At 34.2% G+C, this 14,114-nt stretch overlaps 1 protein-coding gene across 2 annotated transcripts; it reads right to left on the reverse strand.

Annotated features, from left to right (window-relative positions):
• Nucleotides 1-5,608: 5,608 nt before the first annotated feature.
• On the reverse strand, nucleotides 5,609-11,385 carry LOC127082201 (polypyrimidine tract-binding protein homolog 2). Of its 2 annotated transcripts, none has more exons than XM_051022438.1 (11): nucleotides 11,218-11,385; nucleotides 10,661-10,895; nucleotides 10,349-10,558; nucleotides 9,156-9,218; nucleotides 8,999-9,072; nucleotides 8,196-8,291; nucleotides 7,961-8,018; nucleotides 7,678-7,782; nucleotides 7,502-7,583; nucleotides 6,536-6,648; nucleotides 5,609-6,327 (listed from the first exon to the last, which is right to left on the reverse strand). In XM_051022438.1, exons 2-11 carry the CDS (start codon nucleotides 10,844-10,846, stop codon nucleotides 5,935-5,937), a joined length of 1,380 nt encoding a protein of 459 aa, XP_050878395.1. In that variant the 5' UTR covers nucleotides 10,847-10,895; nucleotides 11,218-11,385; the 3' UTR covers nucleotides 5,609-5,934. The 2 variants fall into 2 exon arrangements, with proteins under 2 accessions (XP_050878395.1, XP_050878396.1); XM_051022439.1 differs by having other exon boundaries at nucleotides 11,161-11,341.
• Nucleotides 11,386-14,114: the final 2,729 nt, after the last annotated feature.

Genomic DNA, 14,114 nt, shown 5'->3' on the forward strand with positions numbered 1-14,114 from the left:
GTTCTAGAGTGGAAATGGGATAGTACTTCCATGGACTTTGTTGTAGGATCGTCGCGTACTCAAGTTGGCCACGATTCGATTTGGGTAATTGTGGATCATATAACTAAGGCATCTCATTTTCTAGTTGTGAAGACCACGTACAAGGCTCTTCATCTTGCAAGATTGTTCATTGCGAAAATTGTGAGGTTTCATGGTATTCCCTCTAGTATCATATGTGATAGAGATCCGAAATTTACTTCAAGATTTTGGAAAGCATTTTAACATTATATGGGTTCGAAGTTATGCATGAGTACGTCGAATCATGCTCAGACTGGCGGCCAAACCGAGAGGATGATCCAGACTTTGAAAGATATATTAAGAGCATGTGTACTTGAAAGTATAGGGAATTAGAAAGATCTTTACCCTTAATCGAATTCGCATATAATAATAGTTATCATGCAAGCATTGGTATGGCTTCGTACGAAGTTCTACGTGGAAGGAGATGTATAACACCTCTTTGTTGGACTGAAGGTTGTCAGAAAGGAATTCTTGGACCGGAAGTCATTCAAGAAACCACCGAAAAGATAAAGATGATTCATAATAAAATGAAGAAAGCTCAAGACCGTTAAAAGAGTTATGCGGACCATAGGTGGAGGTCGTTGGAGTTCGATGAAGGTGACTATGTAATCTTGAAAGTTACTCCAAGATTGAGATTAAAAAGACCTTTTAAGTCGCGAAAGTTGAGCCCAAGGTACGTTAGACCATATCAGATCATCATACAAATTGGTAAAGTGGCATACCAATAAGCATTACCACCCTCACTATCTGGTTTGTATGATGTATTCCACGTATCTCAACTTAGGAGATTCATTTCTGACTCTCTCTAGCCTCTTCTTCCATATATTATTGAGGTAGAGGCAAATCTTTCTTTCCAACCTCAACTCAGCCAAATTGTAGATCGTGCAGCTAAGACATTAAGGAACAAGGATATTCCTCTTGTCAAAGTTTATTTAAGGGGTTGAATGTAACATTCCATATTCTCTTAACTGCTCATTTCTTTGTTAAGTGGAACAAATTGAGTAATTGGTGAATTAATATGAGATTAATTCTTAATAAATTATCTTAATCCTTACTAGTTAGTAAACAAGGGAAATTTGGTAATTGAGATAAGTGGCAATTTGGAGAATAAGGAAGTTTGGCAAGAGAAAGATGGTCATTTCCCCATTAAGCCCATTAAAGGGCAAATGAGCTTACTACACATCATACAAACCTTTCATTCATTCCATTTTGCTAGTAAAGAAAAGTGAAAGAGAGAGTTTGAAGGAAAAGTTTGGAGGAGAAGTAGAAGAGCTTGGATTAAGAAGAAGAAAGAAGGATTTCATCTCAATTTCAGTATCATCTTTCTTTCTAAGAGGAGGGTTCTTAGTTAGTGTTAGCTTTGGGGGGAAATTCATGAAAATGGTAATTAAGGTTTTGTAGAATTGATGGTTGATACATGGTTTCCTTGTTATGTTGTATGCATATTATGGATTATTCATGATATTTAATTATGTTTGAGTGTCGTATGATGATATGTTGGATGTTGTGTCGTTGTTGGATTGATGGTAGGCTCATATTATGAAATCATATGGTGAAACTATGTTGTTGTTTCTTCGTGTTAAGAGATGTTGATCTCATAATTTGAAGCACTTGGGCATGTTATATTATGATTAGGTATGGTTTAGAATGGTTAAAGATTGAGAAATGTGTGTTTAGAAGTGGGATTATGGAGGAAATGCATAGTACATTCGATTTCATAACAAAACAATTGATTGCCATCATGAATCTATGGAGAAATCTGGAAAGTCCCAGGTGACAATCGATTATCACAATCCACTTTCATCCCTGCTACAATCTATTACCATGATCTCACTGTGGCAAAAATGTTGGACATAATGTTTAGGACAAACGATTGTTCCCCAAGACAATCAATTGTTTCCCTTTATTCATGCTAAATATCATGTTTGATGATTCTAAGTTATCTTAGATGTTCTATAACTTATTATATGATATGTATAGATTGAATTGACAATAATTGATCAAATTTTATGAAAATGAATGTGTTTATCCTTTCTAATCATTTTAACTTAGGATTTTGGTTAGGTTAAAATGATTAGAAAGGATAAACTTAGGTTATGATAATTAACTTAGGTTATGATGCTCGATTGTGAAAGGTCTCGGTGTGTACCCATGAGCAGTAGTCACTTGAGATGAACTATTTCATCTACGAAAGTGTCAAATGGCATGGATGGCAAACGATAATCTAGTTGCAAGTTAATGGGCTTGTAAAGAAACACAGTATGATAATGTGTTTGATGAGTATAATCACGTAGTGGCTGATAAGTATAATTACATAGTGATTGATGAGTACAATAACGTAGTGATTGTTATGACTAATCACATACTCAAGAATAACCCTTTTTTCCGTGCTTATCCTGACCAGTCGACTTTGTCTTACTTGTATACATTTACACAACAGAACATGAGCTTAAATATCTAAGGAGTTTTCCGCTTCGTATGGAAACATATAAACCTGAGTCCACATAACTCAATAAATCACTATTCGGGAATGCAAAAACAAAACATTTTTCCCCGACGGATCCCATGTCTAGGACTGTGGAGATGGGTCACGGATCTTTGCACAATGATTTGTTTGTTACACTGTGAATTTTAATCCTCCCAGGTGACAATTCATTGTCATAATCAATTGTCACATTTCATTGTCATCTCTGCTACAATTTATTGTCATGATGTCACTATAGCAGAAATGCTTGACATAATTTTTAGGACAATCATTTATTCCTCAAGACAATTGATTGTTGCTTATGTTTCATGCTAAATATCACTTGTTTGATGTTTCTAAGCTATCTTAGATGTTCTATGACTTATGATGTGATATTTGTGCATTGAATTGACAATAATTGATCAAATTCTATGAAAATGAATGTGTCTAACCTAGGATCTTCGTTAGGTTAAAATGTTTAGGAAGGATAAACTTAGATTATGATAATTAACATAGATTGTGATGCTCAATTGTGAAAGGTACCTCGGTAGTCGTTCCATGTACGAGAGTGCCGAATATAATGGATGGCGAAAGACAATCTAGTTGCGTTTTAATGAGCTTGTATGGAAAAATAGTATGATAATGTGTATGATAAGTATAATCACGTAGTGGTCGATGAGTATAATCACGTATTCGGGAATAATTGTTTTTCGGGCTTATCCCGACCAATCAACTTTGTCCTACTTGTATACCTTTACAATAGAACACAAGCTTAAGTATCTAAGGGGTTTTCTGCATCGTATGGAAACATATAAAATTGAGTCCATGTAACTCAATAAATTACTACTAGTGTATGCAAAAATGAAGTATCTTTTTCCGTCCGATCCTACGTCTAGGACTATGGAGACATGTCACGGATCTTTCCACAATGATTCGTCTATTACACTGAATTTTAATCCTCCCAGGTGATAATCCATTGTCATCCCTAGTATACTCTATTGTCATGATGTCACTGTAGTAAAAATGTTAGACATAATGTTTAGGACAATTGATTGTTCCCCAAGATAACTGATTGTTTCCCATGTTTCATGCTAAATATCACTTGTTTAATGATTCTAAGTTATCTTATATGTTCTATAACTTATGATATGTATGCATTGAATTGGCAATAATTGATCAAATTCTATGAAAATGAATGTGTCTTAACCTAGGATATTGGTTAGGTTAAAATGATTAGAAGGATAAACTTATGTTATGATAATTAACTTAGGTTATGATGCTCGATTGTGAAAGGTATCTCGGTATGTATCCATGAACGAGTAGTAACTTAAGATAAATCGTTCCATCTACGAGTGTCGAATGACATGGATGGTGAACGATAATCTAGTTGTAAGTTAATGGACTTGTATTGAAACATAGTATGATAATGTGTATGATAAGTATAATCACATAGTGTTTGATGAGTATAATCGCGTAGTGATTGTCGTGACTAATCATGTATTCAGAAATAACCTTTTTTCGTGCTTATCCCAAGTCCGACTCTTATTTAAAATAGTGATCGAGATAGATGAACCATTGATTTGTATTCCTTAAAATGGATTAGAGTCGTATGAAGGAGTGAACCTCAAAAGTGGGTTAAAGTCTCATAGAGAAGTGAACCTCAAAAGGGGGTTAGAGTCTCATAGAGGAGTGATCCTTAAAATGGATTAGAGTCCCATGGAGGATTAAAATTCGTAGTGTAAGACAAATCATTGTGCAAAGATTTGTGATTCGTGTCCACAGTCCTAGATGTAGAATCAGTAAGGGAAAGATATTTTATTGTTGTATTTGCAAATAGTAATTTATTGAGTCATTTGGACACAAGTTTATATGTTTCCTACAGTGCGAAATAGTAATTTATTGAGTCATTTGGACACAAGTTTATATGTTTCCTACAGTGCGAAAAGCCCTTAAATACTTAAGCTTGGGTTCTATTGTGTAAATGTATACAAATAACACAAAATTGACTGACTTAAATTAGAATATTATTGAAAAGCCCTTAAATACTTAAGCTTGTGTTCTATTTGTAAATGTATACAAATAGCACAAAATCGACTGACTTAAATTAGAATATTATTTAGTAATCCATTAGAGCCAAGTGCACCCATAAGATAGAAAAACTAAATAAGATTATTATCTCACCCCATTATATTATTGAATTTCAAGTAATTCTAAAAAGATTAAAGAAAAAGGCAAAGTTGTATGAAGAAATTTGAAAATCTTCTAATATTTCATAATCGCTTCCATTGTATACATATGGATATTGCATATATCCTAGATTTTGATTAGACACTCTTGTATATCATGTGTCATATGTTGTACTCGATACTACTACCTCCAATCCCATTTATAAGAGAAATTTTACTTTTTAAATTCATTGAATAAGTATTTAGACGGTATAATGGACCAAATACATTATTATTCAAAGAATCTAAAAAATAAACTTTTTCTTATAAATGAAGACCCAACAGAGTATTATTCAAGAGGTATATTATTTATGGGTGTTGTGTTGTGATTTTTTTATTGCTTTTGTTGTTTTCTCAAGTTACTACAAGATATATAATCGATGAAGAAAACAAAATAAAATAAAGATTGATATTTATTTCTCTCTTTTTAAATGATTTTTTTTTTTGTTATCCTTTAACTATTAGATTAATCTAACGGTTCAAAATTGCGCACGGGGAAAATTGGGGAGAATCAAATTCCAACACACCCAAACTTGCTTTTACCTTAAAAGGGTATTATACTTCACACCCAAACTTCCTTTTACGTAAAAGGGGTGTAATTCAGATTCAACAATACTCTCGAACACATTCATAAATTCATTCATAAATTCAAATGAGCTTTTATGTTGTAAGAAAGTTTAACAAAGCTATAATATCCTTCCAACTACTACCTAAGTTGTATTTTGAACTAGTGGTAAAATAACTGATGTTAAATTTAGAGCCTCCAGATTCTGAGTCTCACTAGTTTCCTTATAAAAAGGTAAATGTAAATCTCAGTGCGACTGATTTTTAAACCCTTGAAATTTAACTTATAATCCATAGCTAAAAAAGCAATAGCATGAAATACTACTAACTAAAATTACTTTTCAAATACCATTTCCTGGTCATAGATTAGTTATTTCCGGACCTAATCCAGAAACAAACATAACATTTTGTTTCAAAGCTAAGCCAATTAAAAGTTTAGTCAATTTAATGCAGACACTGAATATAAAAAATAATAAAGGGGAAAATTTTAACTCACCTATTTGAGGTTCAAAACATTATTAAATGACTGCCAGTTTCACCAAATGAGAAATTTAAATAACTTCAGCAGAGGTCAGCTGACTCTTAGCAAATGCAGATCAATTCGAGACACAAAAAACGAGCAAGCTATTGAGTGCGGTCAAACCCATACGCAGGTAGTGTGGATGTTGGTTGCAGCATGCTATGATTTGGAAATTGCATTCCAGGTGGCATGTTTCCAGGTGGCATTTGTGGTGGCATGTTTCCAGGTGGCATTTGTGGTGGCATGTTTCCAGGTGGCATGTAAGTATTGTTGTACATTTGCATTGGCATAGATTGAGCAACTGCCGGTGGAGCTGTTCCCCATCCTGCCTGTGGTTGAGGTATCATAGCTGGGTCAGAAACTGGAGTATACTGAGACCCATTGTATTGCTGAGCAGGAGCACCCGTCATAGAAACAGGTTGCCCTAAAATTGAGGGCTGAAGGTTCACAACAGGTGTAATAGGAATGGTATAGTCTCTACTCCTATCATTATTGACCTGTAATTAAACAAGTCATCATGAAATTAAAGCAGCAGAGCCATAATACATGCAACAAGTTCAAAAAATTATTACACCAGTTGATCTCTGCCACAACAAATAGACTAGTTATCATAATGTATTAAGGCATCTTCAATTCATATATTCGTTCAAGCATTTATTTAAATGGCATTAATCCTCAGTTTACAAGATAAGGTTGATTGTTTACCTTTATACTAAGATCCGTATGACGTGAATACGAGAGGTGGAGCTTGCAAAAACCTCCATCATAAATGCAGTGACCTTCCAAGGCTTCTTTGGCCACAACAGCTGTCTGTGTATCTGTAAGCCATAGCATGTAACTCTCAAGCTTATAATGACCAAATGATGGTATAACATAAAACAAGGCGACAAGTAAATCTCTATCTACTGATAAGGTTAAAATTTCCCGTGTTTCCATTCTGAGACACTGACAAAAAAAAGCATACTTAACTCTTGAATTGTCATTATTATACTTATAAAAGATAAGTATAGGCTTTGCTGAGGAGATTCCCAGCAAGCAGCATACCCAGAAATATTGAGAGAGCAATCATATCTTTGGAAATTACTCACAGGAAAATTGAGCAAAGTACAAGTATCTTTGTTAAATATTTCTATCCAAAATAGATTTTAATTAAGAGTTTAATTGTCATACACTATCCATGTAAAAGATTTAACACTATCATATGCCTCACTTTAGAAACAGATACAATTAAAGTCAAACATGATCAATGATCTAACAGTTATGATTGATTGATGGTGTAAAAAATACTTAAACTTCCAATGTATATATATTAAATCCATAAACTAATCCCAGTAGGACCGCTTTTGGTTTGAAGTATTATTAGATCAAACAAAGCAGCTATCCAGGATGATACTGCAAATGATGAAGTTCATCTAGGTACATATACAAATATGCATACTATAACCCTTGCCAGTCTCCTCAACCATCCATAAATGTTTGATTTTCATAGAGTCAGTAGCACATATGAGATCTTCTCCCAAATGAAATGTCTAAGGCTTTAGGTGACATGGAAAACAGTCTGGCAAGCATACCCACTTGGTTTGCACTATGCACGGGTACTAATAATGGAGACTCAAATTATAGTATATCCAAATAATTATCAGGTAAATTCTTAAAATAATCCAACCTAACCTGGATATTGAATCAGAGCCTGTAAAGCACCATTCTTATCAAACATTGCAATCTTTTGAATAGGTCCAAAAGTAGAGAAAACCTATCACAAAAAAGAAACAGAAGTGCGGTATTATTATCTTAAGCTGTATTGCCTAAAAACAGTGTAAAAAACAGTTGGCCAGGCTTAAAAATACCGTATGTAAGACATCCAATGTTACAGCATATTGCATGTTCTCAATAGATGCAAGAAGAACGTTACTCTCAGCCTCCAGTCTTTTCCCATCCAAACCAACCATGACCTGGAAAAGTTATGGATAAAAATCCTCATTAAATAAGTCAGCATGCAAGTTAAACACCTAACAGATGTGAATGAAGAAAGACTTTTAAAACAAGCAATTATGAGGTTGCCAATTGCACAAATCAAGTGACAAGATATATAACATGCTATCCCTTAAAACAAAACAGTCAAAACTTTACCTGTCCGCCTCCCTCAATAGCTGATTGAGCAACAGGAAGGTAAGGATTAGTATAGTCTCTGGAGCAAGAAATATAACTAATTAATATATTTTTTTACTTTCATAATGGAAAGGAAAACGGATCATAGCTGATAAAGGGGTACATCCAACCAATATCCAGAAGAACAAAATTAGAAAAGCTTTGCCAAAGCAAGGTTTCAAGCAAGCCGGTTAAATACTAAGGAAATCAGAAATACCTGCTCCTGTGGCTTTGAAACTTAACAGTTAAGTCTGTATGACCAGAATATGTGATCTTGAGGGTACATGGCCCAACCTGTTCAGAAAGCAGATACCTGATACAAAGGTGGGATTAAAGATCAACAATATGAAATACCGAACACATAAATAATAAGAGCTAATTAATGTTCCAATAACTACTAAGTTGCAGTTCAGCTAAAATTTGGGACTTCAAGTCCTGCCCAGTTGGCATTCAGTAGCTAGCCATACTAACGTGTCACTGTTAGGAAACTAGGGAAGAGCTATGAAAATGGATAGAAAACTTGAGAACAAATAATCAATTTTATTGACTGATAGTTGAAGAAAGATTTCTCCTCTAAGAAATACTTTGCAACAGAGTCACTGCTCTGCTTTCCCAAATTAACAAATCAGAATGATCCTACAAACTTTATATCACCCTATTTATTTGTCTAATAAATCTCCTCTAACTAACAGTTTTGACTCCCCTAACTAATTGATCTAACTTTCTGAACCACTTTTCATCCTTCTACCAATACTGGTTACAAAAAAATATATGTAGAATAATTAGGAGTATTTTGATTAAGATATAAAAAAGAACAAGGAAATTTCTCAAGAATGTCATATATTTAGGGACAGAGGTATACTAAAAGAACAACCAAAGTGTGAATGTACAACAAAAAATCAAATAGTTGAGTATTGACTCATCTGAGAACAAATGCACCATGACATGACATCTACCCCCATGATACCCCTACCCATCAGTTGTACTGAAACATCGTCAAACAAGTATTAAAATTGGTACCTGGGTATGCTTCTTCCATCCAAAGCATCCTTTGCAGAAGTAGCAGTCTCTGCATCTGAGAATTGAACCAGTGCCTAAACAGTAGTACATAGAATAAGCTTTTTGGTTACAGCATCAAAATAGGGACAGCAACAAAAAAAGATTTCTTATCATTAACCTGGAATCCTGCTGTCTTCTCAAAAGTAGTAATCTTATGCACAAAACCAAAGGCTGAAAATACCTACAAAAGCAAATGTTAAACTTTCAAGTTTCAAGATGATATTTGTTAAGATAAATTTAAAAACTTCCCAATATGAACAAAGGCTTGTGCTTTCGAAGATATATTACAGAAAAGAGGAATGCGACAAATTAAAATTTCAGCATATAAGCAAGTCAATTCATAACTTACATAAACCACCAAGCTCCATTTTATGGAAATGGAAGATAAAGATTAAAAAAGAAAACCATGAAAAGGCTTAAATAGCGCAAGGAAAATTTAAGGCTTTAAGTAAATCAGTATATATCATGATATGCTAATAGAAAAATGTTTTCCTTGCATGCATTAGTGGTATCACAAGAAACAGAACCTTGTAAGTAATGAGAAAAACAAATGAAAAATTAAGAAACCAACAACAATTTCCATAAATTCCTCATTAAATCTCTAATTTTAACAACAGAAAATGGGGGAATAGCTAAGTCAAGGGATATATTTCAAATCATGATTTTCTTAGATGAATAACTGCCAAGAATACTTGACCAGAATAATAAAAGAAGTTTGAAAGGAGAGGGTACCATTAACTTTTGATACATGAAGATTTAATTCAAACATCGTACTTTCAAAGTGAACTACCTCCTCAACTATAAATCATGTGAAAACTAGCATTTAACTGCCAAGTTTAAAAGGGAACGTTTAGCCTACTTTGGAAGACTAAGAAAATATGAAAAACAACCAAACAATTGCAAGAACACAATGAAATAACTGAACATCACAGAATCTGGTGATTAATCTATGTACAGAGAAAATGCAGATGATGAGTAAATGCAGCATGTGTGCACAAATAAGAAAAAGGAAAAAAGACGTAACATCCTAAACTACAAAAGTGGTAGGAGTTCAGAGGGAGAATAGGGAAGAGAGAGGTAATGATAGGGAAAGGAGAAAAGAGACAAACACACAAGTGCTATTTCTCCCAAAGCACTAAGCTGCCATCGAAGATATTGCCTTCACATGGGTCGGCTGATTCATTTATATACATATCAAGTTTTCCATGCCCTGACAAAGAAAAACCTAATCACAACTCTAAAGGACTAGCATCCTTGTGGTGACCGTGTTAGCATATAACTGATGCACACGCGACACATGTCATTTCTTACCAAATGCAAGACGTCAATGCTGACAAGGCGTGCATCTTCACCCTCAATTGTTACTAACAAAACATTTCCAGCAACATCTGCAGCAGTTTTGTTATGCACTATTTCTTGCCTATTTGAATATTGCAGATAAACAGTTTTCCCTCGCACTTGTGCGGGCTCCGAAGATGAGGCATAGTATGATATCATTGCAATGGCTTGATTCAAATCTGTCTGTAAGTTATACCAACAACATATGATTTGAAGCTAACAATCAGTAATTTTATTTCATATGAATGAGAAAACAATATCAAAATAAGGAAACAAAACACTCACAAATTCAATAAAAGCTTGATTTCGATTTGACCCAACATTGCATTTCGTGTTCACAACCTTTCCAAATGGCTTCCCAAGTTCAATCAGTTCCTCCTCGGTGCATTCCCATGGCAAGTTTCTCAAATGAAGCACCTTCGAAGGTGGCTGGGTGTACCGGAACTGTTGCTGACTAGAGACTGATGCCATTTTGATCAATAACCCTAACCCAAAACCTGCTGAATTGCAGCCCCTTCAACTACAATATCCATACAATCAGGTATCATATCAAACAAACAATATGCACAATGCATAATTCTGATTCTCAATAATTTCCAACAGATTACATTCACTACTTCATACGTTCATAATTTAACCAGCAAATTAGTGCAGTACCGTAGCTAGGAAGAAAAAATAACAATGATTCAGGGGTAACAACACAGTGCGTAAGCAATTGAAATTCCAGAAATAAATAGATGAAAAATCATAAATTGACCTAGCCGTAATCAAAGGAGATAGCTGACATGACGGATTTAAACCGTTGTAAACAATCTTAGTTAGGGCAAAAATAAATCAATTACCGTGGAAAATTGGGAGGACGTTTTTGGTGAAGTTCACGAAATTAGGGTTCTCAGACATAAAAAGGGGGGAATGAACCTTCTCTACTATCAAACGTTCCGTTTTATATATTGTTACTGGCACCCCCAGTCGGCAAAGAGAAACTACTTATGAGGTACCTCTGCCTTAAGCCTTAATATATTTCATACATAGCTCACATTTTTTTGTTGGGCTAAATTACTATTTGTGTTTTAATTTATTTATTTTTTTGTTAATTTAGTTATTTTTCTTTCTCGATGATTTGCTAATATTGTTCTTAACTCATTATGTATTTGGTGATTTGTTTGTTAAATAATAAGTTTTTTAAATAAATTTCAAAAATAATCAATGTTTCAAAATATTTATCAAAATAACCATTTTTCAAATAAAAATGAAACAAAGGCGCATGTTGTATTGGCGCATCTAATGAAAATATTGTATTGGCGCATCTAATGAAAATATTATACATATGTGTCATTGGCATTGGCACATGCATGTCCATGGTGCCATTAGGAGTGGTGCATGCATGTCTTATGCGCCACATGCAATGGCGCATGCATAGTCTACTTAGTGGAGGCGTCAGTGCATGTGGCTATTGCTTCTGCACTTCATCTATAAATACAGCATCACCCTCCCATAATTTTTCACACGTCTTTTTACTATTTTCTTCCATTTTTCTTCATTTTCCTTCCATTTTTCTTTAAAATGTCTTCATGTTCATATATGTGTCCTTATATTCACAAGAGAAATGCAAATTTAATTTTTTCAGCCTCCTATAAAGATCTGAGTTTGAAATATAGATACGTTCGAACATCTTAACAAGACCTTGAATCGTTGGTTAGATGGAGAAATTGTGAAGGGTGAAAAGATCAGAAGAACTCAATGATTTGATACCACGTTCAACCAAAAAGAAGAAGTTCGTTTCTGCGTGAATGTTAAAACTAACAGAGACGTTCACAGGATGATGTATATTTCTCACAAAATTGTTTTGACTGTTGTAATCGCATAATTATGTTGTTTATTTGTTGTATTTGTTTGTGATGTTATTTTATTATTGTAGTTAGTTGTGTTGTTGTTTAATTATTGTTTAATTGTTGTTTAAATTATTGTTTAATTGTTGTTTTCAATTTATTGTAACTGAATCTTATGATATTTATGAAATGAATATTGTTGTTAATATAAAGCAAAAGAGTTACAATTAAAATTACGTTGTTGTGATTGGTCCAATATTGGGACAGTTTGTATGATTGTGATCGGGATGACGACATAAACTACATAATCTAACCATTTTGTTCGTCGTATCCATTTTGGTTCGAATACGGGTGTTGTTTGGGCGGCCATTTTTCTTTCTTTGCATTATTTCATTGTGTCAGAGTATGTCCTCTTGATATGCAGGCCAATAATCATCTTTTGCTACCACCGAAAAGCTAATTTTGTAAACATTGCATAGCTTTATGACTTTGTAAACGGTGGATAGTAAGTTAGAAGAATCATGTCGAACCTTTGAACATACCGTTATGACATGGGAGCAGGGCATACGAAAGACTTGGAACTTTCTACAGTCACACCAATCTCTATCTAGTTCCACTCGATAGTGTCCCCTCGGTATGTCTTCATTGTGATCCATTGACTCAGCAACATTGTACCAAACTTTAGTACGGTCAAACACTGTGACCACGTGTGTATTAGCTTTTGCGACTTCTTCTTTAATGATTTCATTGAAGCATCACTGAACAGCTGCCCAGATTATAACACTGAACTCCATTTGGACCGTCTGATCTCAAACAGCGCCCATATCCTAAAATAGGTTGCTTGCACTAAAGCGGTTATTTGTAGGTTTCGGATGCCTTTGAAGACACAGTTCATTGATTCCACATGATTTGTTGTCATGTGACCTCATCGTTGACCCTTGTCATATGTCCTAGTCCATTTTGTGTGGTAAATTTAACCAATACAACTATATATTTGAGGAATTGTTGGATGCCCCTTTGTGTGAAGACACAACTATGGGACAAACTTCGGGTCAACCTAGGGGTTAAGGTATTAATTTAAAATATCTTAAACAGTATTATTCAAGTATAACATTAAACAAAGAATCTACTGAGTATGAAAAGATAATTAAAGCTCGGCATTATATTATGATTCTATTTGGTAATTTTTTTATTTTCTAAAAGTATTGGTAATACGGTAAATATTATGTATTTGTCGTTGTTAGGAAACATAAATAAAGTAGGCACATATAGTTGAGGTTCAGCTGTTTTGTCTCATCTATATAGTTCGTTGTGTAAAAATGCCAAAAAAAATACTTATATGTTTTATTCTTGCGCCTATTTGCCACAAGCACAGGGATGGTCAAGAATGTCGTCACTCGCCCCGGTCAACGAGAAACCATTCACATTCTACTACGCAACAAAGTAAGTTTATCTTAAATCTTCTAATTTGTTAGACTTTATACTACAACTGACTGTAACTAATATATTTTCAATCTTTTCGATCTAGGTGATTAGTTAAGGGGATGAACTACAACAGGTGTCCCAAACATGATGTAGTAGTCTATCGCAATCTTTTTGACCACATTGGACCAGACAATGTATTAATACTAAACAATTCTACTTTTGATTTAAAAAAATTATCCAATTACATATCCTCTAATCATGTCAAATTCTTATACAATTTATCTGGAGGACGTATCTGGGTCTTGACCATCAGGTTAACCATGATGATTATGCAGTTTGGACAACAAAAACATCAATCATCTGGTTCACTATTCTGGAGATGCACTAGAGTGATCGTGTGAAACTGCAGTTCGGCATGCAACAATAAATTCTAGAACCTCCGACGTGTTTGGGAGATTGGCATAAACAAATAGTCGATGGTCAAT

The sequence above is a fragment of the Lathyrus oleraceus genome, chromosome 5 (assembly GCF_024323335.1).
Source record: "Lathyrus oleraceus cultivar Zhongwan6 chromosome 5, CAAS_Psat_ZW6_1.0, whole genome shotgun sequence".
Taxonomy (NCBI): domain Eukaryota; kingdom Viridiplantae; phylum Streptophyta; class Magnoliopsida; order Fabales; family Fabaceae; genus Lathyrus; species Lathyrus oleraceus.

Coding starts and splice junctions, on each gene's coding strand:
- LOC127082201 (XM_051022438.1), bottom strand. CDS start 10,846: ATGGCATCAGTCTCTAGTCAGCAACAGTTCCGGTACACCCAGCCACCT. Junction 9,073..9,155: donor AGAAGACAGCAGGATTCCAG/GTTAATGATAAG, acceptor ACTACTGTTTAG/GCACTGGTTCAATTCTCAGA. Junction 6,649..7,501: donor GGCTCTGATTCAATATCCAG/GTTAGGTTGGAT, acceptor TATGGCTTACAG/ATACACAGACAGCTGTTGTG.